The 20,701-nt window shown below is 48.0% G+C and overlaps 1 protein-coding gene across 2 annotated transcripts; it reads right to left on the reverse strand.

Moving 5' to 3' along the window:
- Nucleotides 1-2,403: 2,403 nt before the first annotated feature.
- Nucleotides 2,404-19,169, reverse strand: ETS2 (v-ets avian erythroblastosis virus E26 oncogene homolog 2). 2 transcript variants are annotated; one of them, XM_010834815.1, is made up of 10 exons: nt 17,806-19,169; nt 17,448-17,519; nt 14,051-14,162; nt 12,694-12,813; nt 12,196-12,396; nt 10,219-10,302; nt 8,799-9,023; nt 7,506-7,769; nt 5,841-5,959; nt 2,404-4,614 (listed from the first exon to the last, which is right to left on the reverse strand). In XM_010834815.1, the coding sequence occupies exons 2-10, from the start codon at nt 17,517-17,519 to the stop codon at nt 4,399-4,401; spliced, it is 1,413 nt and encodes a 470-aa protein (XP_010833117.1). In that variant the 5' UTR covers nt 17,806-19,169; the 3' UTR covers nt 2,404-4,398. The 2 variants fall into 2 exon arrangements, with proteins under 2 accessions (XP_010833117.1, XP_010833116.1); XM_010834814.1 differs by having other exon boundaries at nt 17,448-19,169.
- Between the last annotated feature and the right edge of the window lie 1,532 nt (nt 19,170-20,701).

A 20,701-nucleotide genomic window follows, 5' to 3' on the forward strand; every position in this document is an offset into this window, starting at 1 on the left:
GGGCAGGAGAAGGGGACGACAGAGGATGAGATGGCTGGATGGCATCACCGACTAGATGGACATGAGTTTGAGTGAACTCTGGGAGTTGGTGATGGACAGGGAGGCCTGGCGTGTTGTGATTCATGGGGTCACAAAGAGTCGGACATGACTGAGCGACTGAACTGAACTTAGTTTCTTTAAAGTGTATCATAACAGATTGATGCAGAAGGCAGTATGTAAATTCAGCTCTTTTTCATTAAATCAGACATCAAAGAGATTTGAAAACACGTAAAACAATGCCATTGTTCCTTTTTTGGAAAGAGTTATTTCTCATAAAAATGTTAATATAGGTGTTATTTCAAAAATGTGGAGTCATATTTTAAATTTTTCTTTAATTTATAATATATTTATATATATGTAGTTAATATTGATGATCAGTGATGTGCTGTTAAATGTATTTCAGTTCAGTTCAGTTCAGTCGCTCAGTCAGGAAAAGGGGACATCCATTGAGTCGGTGATGCCATCCTGCCATCTCATCCTCTGTCGTCCCCTTTTCCTCCTGCCCCCAATCCCTCCCAGCATCAGAGTGTTTTCCAATGAGTCAACTCTTTGCATGAGGTGGCCAAAGTATTGGAGTTTCAGCTTTAGCATCAGTCCTTCCAAAGAAATCCCAGGGCTGATCTCCTTCAGAATGGACTGGTTGGATCTCCTTGCAGTCCAAGGGACTCTCAGAATGTATTTAAGCTCCCTTAAAAGGGTTGGTGGGGAGCCCTGATTTGTAGCAAATGCTGATTTTGTTTTTGTTTAAATAAATGTGTATTTATTTTTAGCTTCACTGGGTGGGTCTTGGTTGCTGCACAGAGGCTTTCTCTAGTTGCAGCAGTCAGGGGTTACTCTCAAGTTGGAGTGCCTGGGCTTTGGTGATTGCAGCATGCAGGCTCAGTAGCTGTTGATACACTGGCTTAATTACCCTGAGGCATGTGGAATCTTCCTGGAACCAGGGATCAAACCCATGTCCGCGGCCTTGGGAGGTGGACTCTGATCCACTGCACCACAGAGGACATCCCAGATGCTAATTTTGGTGGTGTATAACTGCTTTCATCCCAACCAAGTTCCAGCTACCAATACCTCACTGATGCAGCGCTGGGGAGAGGCCCACACCCTCAGCTTGGGTTGGCCCATGGCGAGCCAGCTCCAGCACAGCTTGGACATGATCCATCTACGGTTCTGGAATCCTCACTAATTCTGGAGAGTGGAAAGGAGGTCCAAGAATGAGTTTGCGCTCAGGCATCCTAGGACCACCACCCTCATCTTGGTCACATCAGAACTCCAGGGCAGTCGAGGCCTCAATTACAAGTCTTTGAGCTTCCAACCCTAAGGTTCTTCTTTCTTTAACTGGATTTTTAAAAACCTATTTTGGTTTTTGGTCATTCCACACAGCATGTGGGATGTTAGTTCCCTGCTGCTGCTAAGTCACTTCAGTCATGTCCAACTCTGTGCGACCCATAGACGGCAGCCCACCAGGCTCCCCCGTCCCTGGGATTCTCCAGGCAAGAACACTGGAGTGGGTTGCCATTTCCTTCTCCAATGCATGAAAGTGAAAAGTGAAAGTGAAGTCGCTCAGTCGTATCCAACTTAGCGACCCCATGGACTGCAGCCTACCAGGCTCCTCCATCCATGGGATTTCCCAGGCAAGAGCACTGGAGTGGGGTGCCATTGCCTTCTCCATTAGTTCCCTGACGAGGGATCAAACCTGTACCCACTGCGCTGGAAGCAGAGACTTAATCACTGGACCAGCAGGGATGTCGCCACCCTCGTGTTCTTAACAGAAATATCCTGAAGTCTCTTCTGTGATCTCTGCCAAAGCCCAGGTGAAGACAAGATAGCCAAATCTTTCTAATCTCTCCTTGAAAAACCTTCTCTTTAAGGAATACTTTTTGGGAATTGCTTCAGGAAGGTTCACAGTAGGTTCCAGCTTGGTCCTGATTTGCTGGGGAAGAGGTGTGTAACAGAGAAGGCAATGGCACCCCACTCCAGTGCTCTTGCCTGGAAAATCCCATGGACAGAGGGGCCTGGTGGGCTGCAGTCCATGGGGTCACTAGGAGTCGGACACGACTGAGCGATTTCACTTTATTTTTTCACTTTCATGCATTGGAGAAGGAAATGGCAACCCACTCCAGTGTTCTTGCCTGGAGAATCCCAGGGACGGAGGAGCCTGGTGGGCTGCCGTCTATGGGGTCGCAGAGAGTCGGACATGACTGAAGCGACTTAGCAGCAGCAGCAGAGGTGTGTAAAGTCAGTTCAAAGGGGCTGTGACCTGGAGTGACAGCCACCAAGGGGCAGGCCCAGCACTCTGGATCTCCCGCCTCCATGCTGGGGGAGGGAGGCAGAGGGGTGAAGCATGAAGACTCTTACAAGGAGGAATTGATGTAAACAAAATACTTTATTATTTGAGAAAGAAAAGGCCAGATTACAAAACTTTGATATATAAGTCCTGTTTATTATCATGCCAAAGGTTTACCATGGATTTGATTTTCCATGACTCTTGGCTCGAGCCATGTAAAATTGCCAATTCTGTAGATAAAAACAAATACTGGCAAATTCATGCGGTCAAAGCCCAAATAAAACGAGCGAGCGGATGGCCGATTTCTGTCAGCAGCAAGATGTTCCCAGCCGCATGTCTGTTGATGTTATAAACAGCTGTCCGGCAGATAAACAGGTCTTGCTTGAGAAGAACATCCTGTGCTTAGCGGTACTGCAAACGGTCTTGTCTGGGTATGAGACTCCGTGGTCCCCCTTCCGGCTCTCCCCTGCTCACCCTACCACCCAATTCCCCTGTCTCATCACACGGAGGACTCGTCTTCAGAGACATCACCACTCGTCCCCCTCAGACGCTAGTGAAGACTGTCTGACTTGGAAACCAACTCGCTCGTTTACAAAAGCCAGGAACACAGGCTGAACCAGGGGTTCCTTCAAAAGGACTATGGAAGTCTCCATCACGATGAAGACGCTTTCTTCACATGAATGGCCCCAATGCCTTCTCTTTCCCATCTTGCTGACCCTCTTTCTGCCTCTGGGCATTCTGTGTGCAAGAAAATAAAAACGGTGGACACTCAACAGAAAGGAGCAGCTTGGTGTTGGGAAATCCTGAGACTCCACAGGTAAACAAGATGGGACAAAATCAGGCTCCACTCATGCCCGAGAAGTTTATTAATTAAGCCTCCCCTCCCCCTGCATCTTCAGCTCTGTATGGCTCATGGTGCTGCAGTAAAAATAAAACTTTCTAACAAATTACATTTTTTTTCCAGTGAGTTACTTTTGCAGTAAAAATAGCTGCTACATAAATCCCTCCTGATCTCTGAAAAGGAGTCGCATATTTCCAAAAATAGTATTCCTATTTTAATCATACAGCATAATTTGGGGTGTGGGGGTGGGGCTGGGGAAGGAAATGCCTGGTCAGGGGAGGTGAGTCGCTGGGGAAAACATAGTTGAACTAAAAAATAAAGTAAGTTTTGTTATAAACTTATTTCAAGGCATGCATAGAAATGGAAAACATATGCCATCTGTCAAGAAAAATACTGCTTTATAGCTTTTACATTACAATTAAAGGGGAAGCAGAGAGGCCAGGAGAGGCCCCCAGATAATAACATTAAGTTTCTTATAAAAATTCCCAAATGTACAAAGTCCTTGCCATAGATAACAACCTAGGCAAAACAAAACAAAACAGGAATGAACCTTCTTAGACCTTATTCCTGTGGGCATATTAAATGTAAATAATACACACTTTACAACTTCTCTTAATCTGCACCAGCAGATTAAATGTTTGCAAAAGGACGCCAGTGCTCTTGAAAACCAGCGAACACGGCAAAATGCCATCTGCATTCCTATTTTCACATACAGTTATACAATTATTTTAAATTACAATATACAGTTTCTGTTAAATAGGTCTGTTAGGGGACTCTGATAACAATTACAAGGTTACAGTCATATATACAAACTAACTTCGAAACAGAATGTGTCTTTGCCCCCTCCTCCCCCTCAGAACCAAAGAGAGCTCTTGTGCGATTCCTGGCTGCAAAAAGGCAAAAGAAAAATCCAAGAAGTGTGCGTGTGTGACACGCTCGCTCCTTTGAGAAGACCCAACAGCCTGACTGATCCTGTCACCGTACAGCCTGCCCAGGGCTAGGCCGGGGGCCCCAAGCTTCTTCCTGGGCCGACAGAATGGAATAGCATCGTTAAGTGGCGGGTTCCCGGCAGCAGGCTTTCAGAAGCGAGAAACCGTGCTGCTTTCGGCGAAGAACTGCGGTGTCCGATGGAATAAGGCCACTGCTTCCAATAGGCGTGCCGGATGAGCCGGTCCGGCCTTTCAGGGTCCTGGGACGGGGCGCTTTGACAGCCCCGCCCCCAGCCCGGGCGGGCTCAGTCCTCCGTGTCCGGCTGGACGCCCAGGATGGCGTGCAGTTCCTCGGGCGTGAAGCCCAGCAAGTTCTGCAGGTCGCACACGAAGCGGTACACGTAGCGCTTCCCTGACGTCTTGTGGATGATATTCTTGTCGTAGTAATAGCGCAGACCCCGGCTGAGCTTCTCATAGTTCATCTTGGGCTTGTTTTTCCTCTTTCCCCACCGGCGGGCCACCTGTGGCGGGGATGGGAAAGAGTGCCATTTAAAACTCCTTAATTGAAAAAAAAGCACACGTGTCTCCCTCGTCCTGGCAAAAACTATCGCAATACTGTAAAGAAAACTATCCTCCCATCAAAATAAATTAAAAAAAAGAAAGAAAAAGCACGCCTTCTCCATCACAATACTGTAAAGAAAACTATCCTCCCAGCAAAATAAATTAAAAAAAGAAAGAAAAAGCACGCCTTCTCCATCACAATACTGTAAAGAAAACTATCCTCCCATCAAAATTAGTTAATTTTTAAAAAAAGAAAGAAAGAAAAAGCACCCTTTGGCCCTGATGATAATTTGGATGCATGATTATTGGACCACCACAAAGGGACCGAAGAGATGCCGTCTGCTTTCCTGCTCTGCATCCCTGGGTATTTGTCTGGGGATGGAGGGACAGGCAGATGAGGGAGACGGGTCCCCCGACCCACAGCTTCGTCTGCTGAGGCTTCTCCCTCAGTAAAGTGTTTGGGAGCCAAGGGTTCAGAATCAAGGGGCTGGTCCTGAGACAAAGGAAATGCTATGTGCCCCCAGCTCCTGGGCTCGCACTCCAAGACCACCGCGCCCGCAGCTGCCGCAGTGGGACCGAGGTCCCGTGGACGTCTGCATTCCTCAGTGCCTCTGCCGCCCTGGGTTACTGGGGAGGTGACGCACCACACCCCACAGGTGCCAGAGACCACGGGCGCCCCTTGCGCTATCCTTGAAGGGCTGCTATGGGACCCGCCCTCAGCTTTCTCATCCAGACGGGCTGGCTCAGCTGAGGAGTGGGGCTCAGTATCTGCCCCCCACCCCCAGCAAGGGAAAGAGGCAAATTTCCTACGACGTGTTCCGACAGTCAGGCAAGAGCCTCAGTTTATAGCCTGCACCTTTCGGCTCAATGACAGAGCAAGATGGGGAAGCCCAACAGTGCCACGCACACAATCCACACCAGCGTTCTTGCCTCAAGAACCCCACGGACAGAGGAGCCTGGTGGGCTACAGTGCACGGGGTTGCAGAGAGTCAGACACGACTGGGCCGCTGAGTACAGCATATTAAACTGCTTATCATCGCAGGAAGACTCTTAAAGGGCCAGAAATTGTCTCCTGCAGAAGTGCTCTCATTTGTATATACTTGGGACCCGTTTCTTGCATGCAAAGCCCATGTGATGGAATTAGGTTTGAGAACCTGGAGACTTGAGTCCCCGGGTCTGGACATACCTCGTCGGGGTCAGCGAGCTTAAACTCCCACCCGTCCCCCGTCCAGCTGATGAATGACTGGCAGGACTTGTCGGAGAGCAATTCTAGAAGAAACTGCCACAGCTGGATAGGCCCGCTTCCTGCAGGGGAGAAGCGGGTGGGTTAGACGTTTTTAAACACAGCAAGGCTTTTAGAGTCACCCTCCTGAAACAAGAACTGTGAGATCAAGTGGTATCAAGTGGGTATCAAGGTGAAGGTGTGGCGCTGGGTGCTGGTGACAGTCTTGGATGCTTTAATGGCAGGAGGCCAGACCCCAAGGTGAGGGCTTCTTCCCCCATGCCTCCTGCTCTTGGGAAAGAGATCACTGGGTCCTTGATCGCTGGGCTTCGTCTTTTGGAGAAAAGAAACCAAAAAAACAAATTCTGGGCCACCATCTCCTTGGCATCAAAATCCTTCCCTCCATTTAATTGTTCCTTATGTCATAACTTTCAAGGTTTATTTCTAGAGACACTTCGTAGGACAGGGGTGGGGGCGTTAGAAGGGGCCTTTCAGCACAGAGCGAGGCATGTCATTCTTGGAACCCCACGCGTGGCTTTCCGACCAGATGACAGTGGCTAAATCGCTTGATCCAAGACTTGGTTGACTGAGTGGTCACTGGGGCACCTAGGGGAGTAGCCAGGGCCTTAGCATGTGTTGGGTGAGGTATAAGCTTTGCAAAGTGCTCTCCGTATATTCCCCAAGGCACAGTGACCGCATCATGGATACAGCTGTGACCTGAGTGACCACAGCTAGCGTCCTCCAAGCCCACTTCCCTATCTGTGAAATGGGCTACTACCAGCCATGCTAGGCTGCCCTAGGGTCCCAGTACTGTCCTAGTCAACCACAGAGCTGGCAAGGCAACCGATGATCACTAACGTTAAAATGAAAACCCACCCACACCGTGGCTGTTTCCCTTCTGATTAGGCCCCGACGCCCATGTATGAAAATGACAGCTATTTTCACTCTCCAAGTAATTTTCATGGCTGTTTGTTTTACAGGACAGAAAAGAAATGGGATGCCTGCGTATTCTTATTTTAACCTATTGGATTTTTAAAAGCAGGTATTTTTTAAATCCCCAGTGGCTCCATATGGTCAAACTATGGGATTGGGGGGGGTGGTGCATAAAAAAAGGAAAAAAAAAAAAAAGCACATTTAAGGACACAGAAAGCAATTAAAAAAAAAAAAAAACCTGGAAATATCTGGTTCTAAAAACAGCTTTAATATTTGTCCCCGCCTAGAATAGCTGTTACTCAAACCTTCAAAATAAGATGGATCTGAGAAGCAGAAGGTAAACAGTCCCTGGGTTATTGGAGGCCAGCTCTGTGCCCCTTCCCCCACCAGGCTACAGTCTCTGAAATTCCAGGCGTGGCTGAGTCAGAGCTTCAGCCTCCAGGGCCCGTGTCCCCCGCTGTTCTCCTCTCCTTTTGGGGACCGGCCAGGACTGACCAGGTGAGGGAGCAGCCTGGGGATTCCCACCCACTATGCTGAGCTCAGCGACCACGAACATCCCTGTCCATGTGGCCTCTTTCGGGTGCAGGGAGACAGCTCGCTCGGCTTAAGGATGACACCACACGCATAAAACCGGGAGCACCAACGCGAGGTCGTCCAGCGAGAAACGCCCTTGATAAACAAGGCAGGCGCACGCACCTGTGAAGCCGGCCAGCACGGCTGCGGGTATAACTGGTTTGCCCTGCTCCACTGGGTCACTCCGGTCCTGGATGTAGTCCTTGAAGGACATGGTCGGCTTGCTGAGGCCCAGGGACTGGCTGCAGTCGTCCTCGAAGCTCTCGAAGGAGGGCACCCGCTGCACGTCCAGCAGAGACGACTGGCTGTTCCAGGACTGCAGCAGCGACTCCGAGCTCTCGAAGCTGTCGCCGCCCGTCTCCGCCGAGTCGTGGTCCCTGGGTTTCCCTGGCAGAGACAAGCACGGGCTCTGACCCCTCTAGGACAACGCAAGGTCAGGCACGACCACTGGCCCCTCCAGGCGTTCGCCCCGCCGGTGCACAGCAACTCAGGTTTCTCATTGAGGCGCCTGTTTCTTATGAATAAACATGCCACTCAAGCGCCTCTTCCATAAAAGGCAAGAGGACAGAGACATTGTGTAGCTCCGAGCGGAGGGCTACACCGCACGGGAAAGGGGCGCCATGCGGATGGATCTCAGACACAATGTGAGCAAAAGCCCAACACGAGAACACTTGGCATCCAGTTCAAGAACGGGAAAGACGGTGATGAGAAAAGTCAGGACAGTAGCATCTTCTGGGGGTAGGGGGAGTGCTACTGAGTGGGTGGGAGTATGAGAGAGCCTTGTGGGATGCTGGCACCCTCTCCATCTCAATCTGGGTGGTGGTCCCCTATATATAAAATCCAATCTGAGTTTTGTACACTGCATACTTGCGAGTGTGTTCAGTCGCTCAGTTATATCCGACTCTTTGCAACCCCATGGACCGTAGCCCTCCAGGCTCCTCTGTCCGTGGTTTTCTCCAGGCAGGAATACTGGAGTGGGTTGCCATGCCCTCCTCCAGGGGATCTTCCCGCCCCAGGGATCAAACATATGTCTCATGTCTCCTGCACTGCAGGCGGGTTCTTTATCACTGTGACACCTGGGAATATGCATTTTCGTCTCCACAAAGACATCCCATCACCTGCCTACACCGCCTCCTCCAACAGCGCACTGGGTGGGTGGAGGACTCCTGCTACGGGAGCAGGAACTCTGCTGGTTCCCCAACACCCTCCCGGCCGGAGCAGAGCCGGAGGCACGTGAGGAGCAAGCTCGCTGAGCATCGCTGCTGTGGCCGGGTCCCGGCAGTCCAGCCCTTGACCTCCTCCAGGGGCAGAGCACGGGCCGACTGATTAAGAAACTCAGGTCATGGTCTGACCGTGGCCCCGGGAAATCACACCCCCAGCCCCACCGAGAGTGGTGCTCAGGAGCCTGGGTCTCACCAGAGGCGCTGGAGAGCAGGTTCAGGCTGCCGGCCGGGAAGTCCTGCCCCACGGAGCAGTAGTTGACGCTGACGGTGCTGAGTCGGGCCTTGGGGAACATCTGGAAGTCCTGCTCTGGCCCGAGCGTGCTGGGCGCTGAGGACGCTGGACACAAGCCATCCAGGAGGCCGCCTTTAGGGTAACTCTGCGTCTGCATGCCGTACGGCGCCTGCTCCACGCCAAAACCTGTAACACGGGACCGCAGGCTGTCAGGCGACATCAGGGTGATGACCAGAGACCCTACACGCCTCCAACCAGAGGGAACGCGAGCAGACCCTCCCGCTCCAGCCCTCCCTCTGCAAGATCTCAGTGGACACTCTGAGGCTTTGACAGGCAGCTTTTCCACCGAGTCCTCGTCTGTTCTAACTGTCCATCTTCTTAGTCCAGGGCCCTTTCCCAAAAGGCTTACAGCCTCTGGACCCTTGGGGCAATGCTGCAGGTGGATATTCCTAATGCTTCCGCGGGAGCCTCAGGACGACAGGGTCACTGGCTCTTTCGCCTTCCGAGCAAACAGGTCCAGACCAACTAAGCGATCTGCCGTCCAGCCTGTGACCCATAAGTGAGCCTGTCCAGTCACCCTGCCCATGCCCGAGGGGACCACCGTAAGCTGCGCTCACCAGCGTCAACCACCAGAAACACCGACCCAAATTCTGTAACATCCCAGAGCAAATGGGGTACTGCTGTTCACATACCTCCTGTGCCTGCCACCTTTATCTATTATACTGATCTGACCCTGGCGATCAGCTCACTCCATTCTGCCCCCTTGCGTTATAAATTGCCTCGACCAGCGCTGGCCAATGCAAAGGTTAACACAAGCCACCATAATGCAATGTTAGATTTTCTAACAGCTCCACTGGAAAACTAAAAAGACACTGGTAAAACAAGTTTGAACATTTTACTTGACCCAAGAGATGGTAAAGAACCCGCCTGCCAATGCAGGAGATACAAGAGACGTGGGTTCAATCCCTGGGTTGGAAAGATCCCCTGGAGGAGGAAATGGCAACCCACTCCAGTATTCTTGCCTGGAGAATCCCACTGACAGAGGAGTTTGGTGAGCTACAGTCTATAGGGTCACAGAGAGTCAGATACAACTGATCAGAATGTATGCAAGAAATCCATTATCATTTCAACATGTAATCATAATGTTAAAAATTATTAAGGAGACATTTATATTAAGACTTTCAGATTGGTGGGCATGAGTTTTACCTCACTGCACATCTCAGTGTGGACCAGCAACACTTCAAGTGACCAGTGGCCTGGATTTGTGAGTTGTGACCGTTGTGTGGGACAGTGCAGGTCTAGACCCTGGCTTCGCACCCTTTGTGAATCTAACAGGAAGTCTTAGAACCAAGCTCTCAAGGGCAGAATTCATTGCACTGACCTAACGAATTGCTATTAATCCAATGAGGAACTGAGTTGAGATGCGAATTTTCTTCATACTGATCTTCGTTCTTTTCTTGGTTTTCTGAAAAATTGACAGAGGAGACAGAAAATTACAAATTGAGAGGTTTTAAACGACGCAAGGAAAAAAAGTTCCTTTCTGAATTACTGTTCTACGGTTATTCCAGCATAAAGAAATGCATTTTAGTTGCATACTTAATCCGATGGTGTTCCGTGTCATTATGTTTTTTAAAAGTACTAGAGACAGCAACGTATTTTCCTAATAACTAGAAAAAGACTTCTAAAATTAGTGCTGCCATTGGCAAAGTTAAATTTTCTATTGTATAATTTGAGCGAACTAGATGATGTATTGAATTCATCCATGTAGTCCACAAAGGGTTAAATGCTTATGAAGTACCCTCTTCACCAGGGGCTGGGAACACAGCAAATTAGGGACCTGGACAGGTTCTCTGCCCTGGTGATGCTTCAGATCCATCACCTCAAACCCTAAGGTGTGTCCACGCATGGGAAGAGCTACAGAGAGGTCAAAACAGTGCCATGGGCTTCCAAGTGGGACCCATGTGTCCAGGAACTTTAAAAAGGAAAAGGTTGGCATTCTCTGTGTGAACTTACTTCTACAAACACACAACCACACACACACACACACACACAACCACACACACACACACACACACAACCACACACACACACACACAACCACACACACACACTGAGAAATCGCAAAATGGGTCCAACATGCCAACAAACAGATTCAAACAGAAACTTGTCAGATCAGACTTGTCCAGGTTCAGGGAAAATTTAAGGGTCTTTAGGTTTCCCTGGCCCTCAGAAGTCATAACTACAAAGAGCTGGTGGGGGGCCCTGAGATCTTTTTAAGATGCTGAGTCTGTAATAGGTGTTGAAACTCAGAGTTTAAAATCAATTGAATGAGAAATATTTCTCTGAACTCCACCAACAGGCTTATTTTCTTATATTTTTAACTTGAAGATTCCTATATCTTGCTTTTTAACTCAATGTGGTTTTTTTTTTCTTTTATCCAAAATGTGTATTGGGAAGGTTTCCCACTCATCTTGATACAGGGTACGTTGAGCACTGCTTCGGTCTGAATCGAAGGAGCAGCCTTCTGTAAGGCTGGTCCTCCTGTAAGGTTGCTCTTCCTCCTGAAGGCTGGCCAAGAACAGCACAGCAGTGAACACACATAACTACTGCCTGTGCACGGCTAAAGACAGGGTGATTCTGTAGCATCCTGGGCATTTCACACCCATGAAACAGGAACTGGGGCTCTGCACGAGGCACTTGCTCCTGCTTCCTCGTCTCTTCTGGAGAGGGATGAAGGAGATACTTTGCGAGAGGCATGAGCTCATGGGGAGGGCGTCACCGCCCGTAAGGCTCAATGTATTTTTAACACTAGTCTCAATGCTCTGTTTAGGTCTAAATCAACATTTTCTACATGAGAGTTCTTTTGCTTGAAGGCTAGTTTCTGTACAATATTTCAGTGTGTAAAATATACCTCAATCACTTCTACATTTGTTTACAAACATAAAATAAAAAGTCTGTGTGGGATCCCATCTGGTCTTAAGGAAAATAACTATAAAATTCCCAGTTTATCAAAGGCACGCTTTGGTTGGGACCAACTGATTTCTCAAGGCTCTGTAAAGTGAGCCCCCAAACACGGGCATCCCAGTTGCCTTGACGTCAGAGCCACATGTATGCCTCCGACTCATGAGGTCTGGCGACACTAAACACCTTGGTGACTAAGGCTCTCACCCTGTGGCTAATGCTCCCCACACACGTACTTAAGTGGAATTGAAATCATTGAAGTCACCATGGAGCTGACTTGTGCAATGCCATTTTCAGTCTATCTGCCTTCCATCACTGAATTGCTGACCCTACAGTTAGCATGCACAGCTCCCCCATCACTCTTTCCCACCACAATCACCCCGTTGCTCACAGGTACCTTTGATCATCTGCTCCAGATGCTCCCAGAGAATATCACCCACAAAGTCGGGCGCCAGCTCCAGAAAGCGCTCCTTGCCAAGGTTACACAGCACCTGCCCTGTCATGCCAAACCTCTGCAGGTTCACATCCACCAGACTGAACTCGTTGGTGGCCCAGAGAAGCCACTGGCACACCTGCTGCTCAGTCCACAGCCATGGATCTAGCAGGGAGGGGAGAAAAGCAAGGTGGTGAGGCCAGACACACTCCTGATTTACCTGCAGAGCCCTCATGGGCACCAGGGCTCAAGGTGACGAGCCAGCAGATGCTGAGGTGCTAACAGCAGTGCTGGAAGGAGTGTTCAGAGGGGTGGCTCAGCTCAGCTTCATGAGATCTCTGCCCCTCTTTGCAAGACACCCTAGGCACATGCTTGACATGACGCCATCTCAAGCTATGGCGGCCCGACTTCCCGGTCTAGCACAGCGCAGGGCAGAACACAGCTCCAAGAAGCAGCACTTACTCTTTGGGATCCCCAGCCGGCGTTGCTCCTTTTTGAAGCCACTGAAGGTGGCTTTTAAGGCTTGACTCATCACAGCTTTGCTGCATGGGGTCAGCAGAGGCAACTCGCAGTTGGCTGAGTCTGGAAAACAAACCCCATGGGGACGTTAAGAGTTCCAGCTGGCCACAGCTCAGGGAGAACGGATAGGGGAGGAGGGAGGGAGTCTTAGCTCCTATGGAAGAACAATGAGGATCCTCAATCTTCAGCATCATTCCCCAGAGGAGCGTAAATATTAATATAACCAAAATGGTTTCTGAACGAAACTGAGAAAATATATTGCAATTTAATAAAACACGTATTATTTTAATAATTATGTAACTATACTTCTTACAATTTAATAACTACCCTTATTTGAAAAAAAAAATGTAAAGCAACACTCAAGTCAAATTTTTGCCAAACTTCAGAAAGCAGTGATCGACACCTAGGTAAGGTTTCTTTTGCAGGTCAGCCAGTCTTACATTTTTGACAACAGACGAAGTTGTGTGGTTTCTCACCAAAAGCCTTAAGGGGTTGTAAATGGCTAATCTGGAAGCGACTTCCATCCATTAAACTAAGCTGCAGGCAAAGGGACAGCAGATGTCGCAGGAACACATAGTACTTAGCACCTGTGACGTCAATTTTTTTGAAAAACAACCTTCTCTGCATTCCCTCAGCAATTTCAAGAATGATGAATGGCTGTCACGTGACAGCACACTTACGCAAGCATATGCGTTTTAATTAATTTTCTGGGCTGTATTTTTTAGCACTGACTTCATGTGACAAAGTCATCTCTGGAATGTCTCCCGCTAATAACTCTATCATAGTAATCACAGAGGCATCACCTGACATGCTATTCCTTTCAAAAGAAAGAACACTGATAGGAAGAACTACAGGCACAAAGGCAGATGGTTAAAGATGAGCAGGAATGCTTTGCTGCCCCAAAACTGGCGGTAGCGGGGGAAAAATCTAAGCTAAGGACGTGAACCTAGGATGAAAAGGTGGGGTGCACTGTGAGGTCCACTGGTCTGCGTCACAGAGGGGACTGGGAGATGGGGCCTGGGCTGGCTGCAGAGTTGGAGCAGCCTAAGGAGCCGCTCAGGGCCCCCTGCGGTTTGCCCCCAGCAGGGCACCTCCTCTCCCTGGGGTGTGTCTGGCAGGTAAGAACTTCAGAGTCACCAGCTGCATAAAAAAGAAGTGTTTTCTCCCAGATCCCAGCCTCTGTCTGACTTTTCATACAAAGATTCAAGACATCAACGTGCATCCCTTACGAACGGTAATCTATGAACTGAGATCCTTAGGGACATCGCGCTCAATTCATCAAGTCTGAGTAACCAATTACCATGAGAAATCGAATCCAAGCCGGTTGGCACTTCCTGGAGTGTTTGCTCTTCATTTAGGGAAGGGAAAACCGCAAGCAGGGACCCATCAAAGGTGTCAAAGGCGGCCTGGCGCTGCAAAGGCAAGAGGGAAAGAAAACGGAAACGTTGGCATTTACACTTAGTTAATGACCTGTTTTAAAAGTGGTCCATGGGCAGCCTCACCAAAACACCCTGATTCAATTTGCCAGTTATAAAGCCACGCACGGCATTGACCAGTTGGCACTCTGAGCAGACTTCTGAGAGGATGCAAGTGACCCAAAGGATCTCTTTACTCTGGATCACTTACAGGCACACCTTGGAGATGCTGCAGGCTTGGTTCCAGACCACCGAAATAAAGTAACCATCACAGTAACGTGAGTCACAGAAATTTCTTGGCTTCCCAATACATATACAAGTTACTCTTACAGTATTAAGTGTACAATAGCATGGTGTCTAAAAACTGTGCACATACTTTAATTAAAAAATACTTTATTGCTAAAAAATGCTAACCATCATCTGAGCCTTGGTAATCCTTTTGCTAGCAGAGGGTTTAAAATATGTCGAGGATTACCAATATGTGACACAGAGACACGAAGTGATCAAATGCTGTTGGAAAAATGGTGCCAATCAATGCTAGACTGCAGGGTTAGCACAAGCCTACAATCTGTAAAAAAAAACAACTCAGTATAGCAAAGTGCAGTCTATCAAGGTCTGCCTGTCATCAACCACAGAATCAGAATGACTGGGAATTTACTTTTAATGGCCTAATCAAGTTAAATGTATAAGTTAAGCAAACAAACCTAAAACCCAGAGAGTCTTAGAACAGTGCCTGGAGGGACTCGGAGACCACCTCAATCCAAACACCTGGCCCTTCTCAGCTAAATGGGTGAGACACGCAGGCCATGTGCATAAGGAAAATGCCTCTTACGCTGTTGTACAGCAGAAACTAACACAACAATGTAACTTTATCCCCTAATTAAAAAGAAAAAATCCTATGAGAAATCATAATGGAAAATAATATGTTTAAAATGTACATGTATATCTATGTATATATGTGTAAATATATATATATATATAAAAACCAAACCACTTTGCTGTATAACAGGAATTAACAACAATGTAAAGTAACTACGTGTGTGTACAGGTAATAGTATCTGACTTTTTGCAACCCTATGGACTGTAGCCCTCCAGGTACCTCTGTCCGTGGAATTTTCCAAGCAAGAATACTGGAGTGGGTTGCCATTTCCCCCTCCAAAGGATCTTCCAGACCCAGGGATCAAACCTGTGTCTCCTGCCTCTCATGCCTTGGCAGGCAAATTGTTTACCACCACACCGCCTAGGAAGCCCTACTATATTTATACTTCAATATATAAGAAAATAAATAAGGAGGGGAAAAAAAAATGATCCTTGGCAAAACAGCTTCAGCTCACTGCAGTTAAGATGAAAGGCAGGGAAAGGAAAATATCAAATGACAAAAATCAAACAAAATACATATAAGAACATTCTTTAAGATTTAATTTTGTAAAAATATAGTGTATTGAAAAGGTCACTCCGTTACTGCCTCCCATCATCTATGAAGGGGAAAGATTTCCAAAGCAAACAGATTTAAACTACCTACAATTTAGGGGAAGAGACACACACAGAAAGATAAGCCTGGAGCTGTGAGAATTTCAAATACAAATGGAAGAGCCTGTACTGTAAGAGTCATTTGTAAGTAACAGACAAAGGCCTGATTCATCATTGCCTAACTTGTGGAAGAAAAACGTGAAGAACGGCTATATTTTCCCAACATAAGCTGGAAATCCCATGTCATGTGTAATGCAGTGACCCATTTGTTGAGTCATCAATCAGAAAGCGTGTAACACATTTACAGATCCAATGGTTGGTGTGCTTTCTGTTTAGAAATGCAGAACAGTGAATGACATAAGAGGGTAGGCAGAAGTTGGAGCTTGGCCCAATGATGTTGGCACCCAGCCCCCCAAAAAACCCAACTGCCCAAGACGCACGGGGGCAAGGGGGTGGGGGGCGGGGAGAGGCCAATCATGCACGTGTGAAATACTCATCTCGAGTTATAAAACAGCTTATTAAATAGCTTATAAAATACCTTATAGCAATGCTAATTTTGGTGACATACCGGATAGATTTTTTAAATTCCTGGCGTGGAAGCTGGGCGTGCTGCAGTCCAAGGGGTTGCAAAGAGTCGTACAGGACTAAGCAGCTGAACAACAAAGCGTGGCCCAGGTGACTAAGAAATGCCTTTCCTTTCCTGACTGCACTTCTGTTCTGTTTTTAAAACCAAGAAGCCAAAAGACAAGATAAATTCCCACGGCGTATTTCAAGACATCAGTTTCAGCAAGAACGATTTCTTCTCCAAGCCCAGAAATCATACAGGCCTAAGCTCTTCGAGTTTATAGGAGAAATTTTCTCTCTAGAGGTGTCATTTCAAACTTAATATTACTGTAATTTCTTGTATGGTTTCTGCCAGGCCACAGTGAAAACGTCTGACCAGACTGAACAACAACAAAAACCTCGCTGGCTTGAAATCTGATCAGTTTCATGATACTCTGGAGAGACCTGTGTCAGTTTTTGCCTCCTGGGGTTTGATCAGACAAACAACCTCATAAACGATAGTAAAAAGCGGAACGTGCCAGAGACACAATATTATACAAAACACTACCAATCTAAAACCACTGCTTGTGAGACATCTTTACCACAGAACACTAAAAAAAAAAAAAAAAAAAAAAAAATCAAATCTCGCTGTCATATTTGGAGAAGGCAAATGGGAAATTATCAATTTGTGTTGCTAAAGAATGTTCCCAAAAGGGAGTGAGATAGAAGCTACATGAAATGTTTATTACAAGGGAGGAGGCTGTTTAATCTGTTTTTCTCTTTGTTTTTAAACAGCCGCAGTTGTCCCAGGGAGGACAGACTGCCTGAACCCCACAGGCACTGACCCTTCGGATGAGAGCAGGAGCAGCAGCCAATAACTGGGCCTGCCTGCCTCCTCTAAGCTCTTTCAGCTCTTTGCCATCACTTGAGGAAACTTCCTGGGTGGATAGAACAGATACCTCCTCCAGTTCTATTCTCTTGAGAATTTATGGAACATTCCACCTGGTAGGAGCCTCAGAAATCAACTACCAAGGTCTCACCATCTACAAATTGAATGGTTTCCTTCATATCTTGGAGGATAAGTCAAACAAACACCAGGAAACCCATTTAACAGAGGAAAACACTGAGACCCAGAGATTAAGCAAACAGTCCAGAGTCACACAACCAGTCTCACAGCTAGAACCGGTCTCCTGGGACCCAATTGTTTTTTCACTCCAAGAAACTGAGCTTTCCAATTTTCTAAGTGTTTATTAAGACTCGTTCACTCACCTTGAGTGTCCCTCTGTAACTGCTGGCCACAGGAGCCACCTGGTCCATGTTCTTGATTCCAAAATCATTCATCTTTAACAAGAAGAAAGAAAAATTAAGAGTTGAAAGAGGCAACAAACCAAGGCGATGGTTAAACCCGCATCCACACCTCAGTTCCAGTGCTCCAGCCCTAACAGGTCATTCAGAACCGAATGCCAGGAATTCTTCTCACAAAGGTGATGCTACTCAAGGAATTAAATAATAATGCCGCCTGCAGAATTCCCTTAGGATCTGAGGGGCTCAGATAAAGCTGCCTTCCGGCTGGCTGGGATAGCAAGGCTGGGGGCCTGGGTCCTTCCAGGACAGAAGTGCAGAAGACCTGTTTTTCATCGCCAATTTCAAGGTCAGGTCGGGGTGTAGGAGCTGTTGGGGGCTGTGGGTGGGTCGGCTGCCTGGCCGTGGACCACCTCCTGCATGCAAGGGGCAGCCAGCTCAACCTGGGAGCTCCAGGGCCAGCCGCCACCTCTGCTCCTGGGCAGATCCAAATCCTGGAAAGCCCACTGGAAGACCCGCCTCGGAGGCGCCCTCCCCCCTCTCCAAGCTCAGGAAGCACAGAGAAAGGAAGAAGGGCAGCTTGAGATGAAACTCTCCGGCATTATCTCAGATTCTCCAGCGTTGAGCACACAAGCTCAAAATCCTGCATTTGCAGGCTGCTCAGCTGTGCGTTTCTTTAAGAGGAAGTAACTCCGACTGCGGATCTGCCTTACTTGGATGGCCTGGGCTTTTGCCTTTGACCCGCGCTGACCCGTGTGGTAACCACGTGTGACTCCTGAGCACTTGGCCCTGGACTAGGGCGGACTCAGATGTGCTTGCCCTCGATTTCAAAGATTTCGCAGCAAAAAGTCAACTATCTCAGTATTGACTCTTTGTTTACTGCGTGTTTATGTAATATTCTGAATGTGTTAGGTTAACTGAAATTAATTTCATCTATTTCACTGTATTTAACTGCGGCCCTTGGAAAGCTTAAGAGCTACATGTATGACCTGCAACTGGACAGTTCCCTAAGTGACCTGTGATTTGCTGTAATCAACTGAAAACTTAACTGGGGCCCTAAAACGTTACTGTTTGCCAGGGTAAGTTAAATATTAGTTCGTGAGAAAAGTACTTAGATAATCCTGCCAGAGCATTAGATGAAAAAAAAAAAACAAAGCAACTGAACCTGATTTTCAAGTACCCTGGGAAAGCCCCCATGACAGTAACCCACCCTCCTGGCTTCAGAACCAGGAACAGGAGGTCTAGAATAGGAAACTTCATGGGTACCTCTCACTGCTCATTCTGAGGTCTCCACTGGGTGCTGCTACCTGTTTCAACCAAAACTTTGAGTAATTAAAATATTGTGCAATGGATAAGGCTGACTAGCAGAGGCAAACAGCATATTTTCCTGTAACTACTTAATTCGAGTTTGTCCTTTCTTGTTTTCTCTTTATGGTCAACACTATGGCTAAACCAGACCTCCTAAGGACTCAGCATACAGACACACACACACCCCCCTTGGCTAGAAAGGCAGTGTGGGAGGAGAGTCCCTGCCACAGGGGAGGCCAGAGGCAATGGTGTGCTTGTGCGGGCGGAGGGTGTGCATGCTCCGTAGTGTCAGACTCCACGACCCCATGCACTGGAGCCTGCCCGGCTCCTCTGTCCATGGAATTTTCCAGGCAAGAATCCTGGAGTGGGTTGCCATTTCCTACTCCAGGGGATCTTCCTGACCCAGGGATGGAACCCGTGTCTCCTGCACTGGCAGGCAGATGCTTTACCACCGAGCCACCTGGGGGGTGGGGGCAGTTGTTAAAAACCTCTGAGGGCAGGTCATCATCAGGGGGGCCGGTGCAGGCTGGAAAGGTTTGACAGTAAATAATGGAGGGTGGGGAGGGGGTGTTGTTCTGGATCAAAAAGGACTGCGTCTGCTCAGAACCCCCACTTGGTGAATCCTGTCATCCACAATCAATCAAAAATCAATATACACTATGGATGATCACTGCCATGGTAGGTTCCTACTTTCAAAGGGCTAAGCCTGAGCTGGGGGACCACGCCTTGTCACCTTACTCAACAGTCTGATATCCCAGAGAGGTAGATGTTATGCCATCTGACAGAGAGGCTACAGAGACACCCCCGTCCCAGGACTTTGCCCAGGATCACAGGGCTACTGCGGGATGGGGGGAGCCCTCAGGGGCACAGAGCAGACCAAAACCCCTTGGGGATATGGCCTGACCTGAGCTCCGCCTTGAGCCAGGATCCCCTGAATGGTGAGGCCTCAACCCTCCTCCCAGCAGTGAAGAGCAGAGATCACACACAGATACCACAAGCCTAGGCTCCTGCTGGCCGACTTTGCACAGATGCGAAATGCTCCTTAACGGAGAGCTTTATGCCACTGATCTGCATGAATGAAGCCCTGTCACCTGTTGATGACATCAGCAAGCCTCAAAACAGGAGACCAAAATGAAAGGACATCTTGGGTGTCAATTACCCATCTCCTTCTCCTGACTTGCAGACTTTACTCCACATTCTTGAGCTCCACGGAGATGGACCGAGAATAGATGTGGAAGGCCATGGAGCAACCTCGCCTGGTTTTTGTGTACAAATTCTGAGAGGAAAGGCAGTCTACCACTCCCATATAAAGAGCTCTAATTACCAGCTGCGGAACAGAATTCTTTTGTTGTTCGGCTTTTAAATTTGTTTTGTAAAAACCATGTAGAATCAAAGTGCTCTACCAATCGTTTCTGGCAAACACATAGCTAATCAAATTTAAGTTCCCCTGTGTTACTCAACAGGTTCACAGGTGGCTCAGTGGTAAAAAATCTGTTTGCCAACGCAGGAGACACAGATTCAATCCCTGGGTTGGGAAGATCCCCTGAAGAAGCAAATGGCAACCCACTCCAGTATTCTTGCCTGGAGAATCCCATGGACAGAGGAGCCTGGTGGGGTTCATGGGGTTGCAGAGAGTGAGACGTGACTTAGCGTTTAAACAACAGTTCTACTCAACAGGGCTTGTGAAGACAGCAGACAGGCCAAATCAGTCCACATAAATCAATTTCACATTCAGGTCTTTTTGCCATTGCCCTATTGATCGCTGCTCTTGAGCAACAACAGAAAAAAATGGGTAAATGGCAGACATGTTCAATTTTAAAACAAGTAGAACTTGCCCAACAACAGTACCCTTATGGGAACAAGTGATTGCTTCTAGGAGATTAGAGCACAGGTTTGCATTTAGGCAAATTGGA

This window comes from Bison bison, unplaced genomic scaffold (genome assembly GCF_000754665.1).
Source record: "Bison bison bison isolate TAMUID 2011002044 unplaced genomic scaffold, Bison_UMD1.0 scf7180017864037, whole genome shotgun sequence".
NCBI lineage: Eukaryota > Metazoa > Chordata > Mammalia > Artiodactyla > Bovidae > Bison > Bison bison.

What these genes read in the sequence shown, in the direction of transcription:
- ETS2 (XM_010834815.1), bottom strand. Translation starts at nt 17,519, where the DNA reads ATGAATGATTTTGGAATCAAGAACATGGACCAGGTGGCTCCTGTGGCC. An exon ending in CCGGCTGGGGATCCCAAAGA is followed by an intron (nt 12,397 to 12,693) that starts GTAAGTGCTGCT and finishes CCTCCCTGCTAG; the next exon opens with ATCCATGGCTGTGGACTGAG. An exon ending in AGCTCGCTGACCCCGACGAG is followed by an intron (nt 4,615 to 5,840) that starts GTATGTCCAGAC and finishes TCCCCGCCACAG; the next exon opens with GTGGCCCGCCGGTGGGGAAA.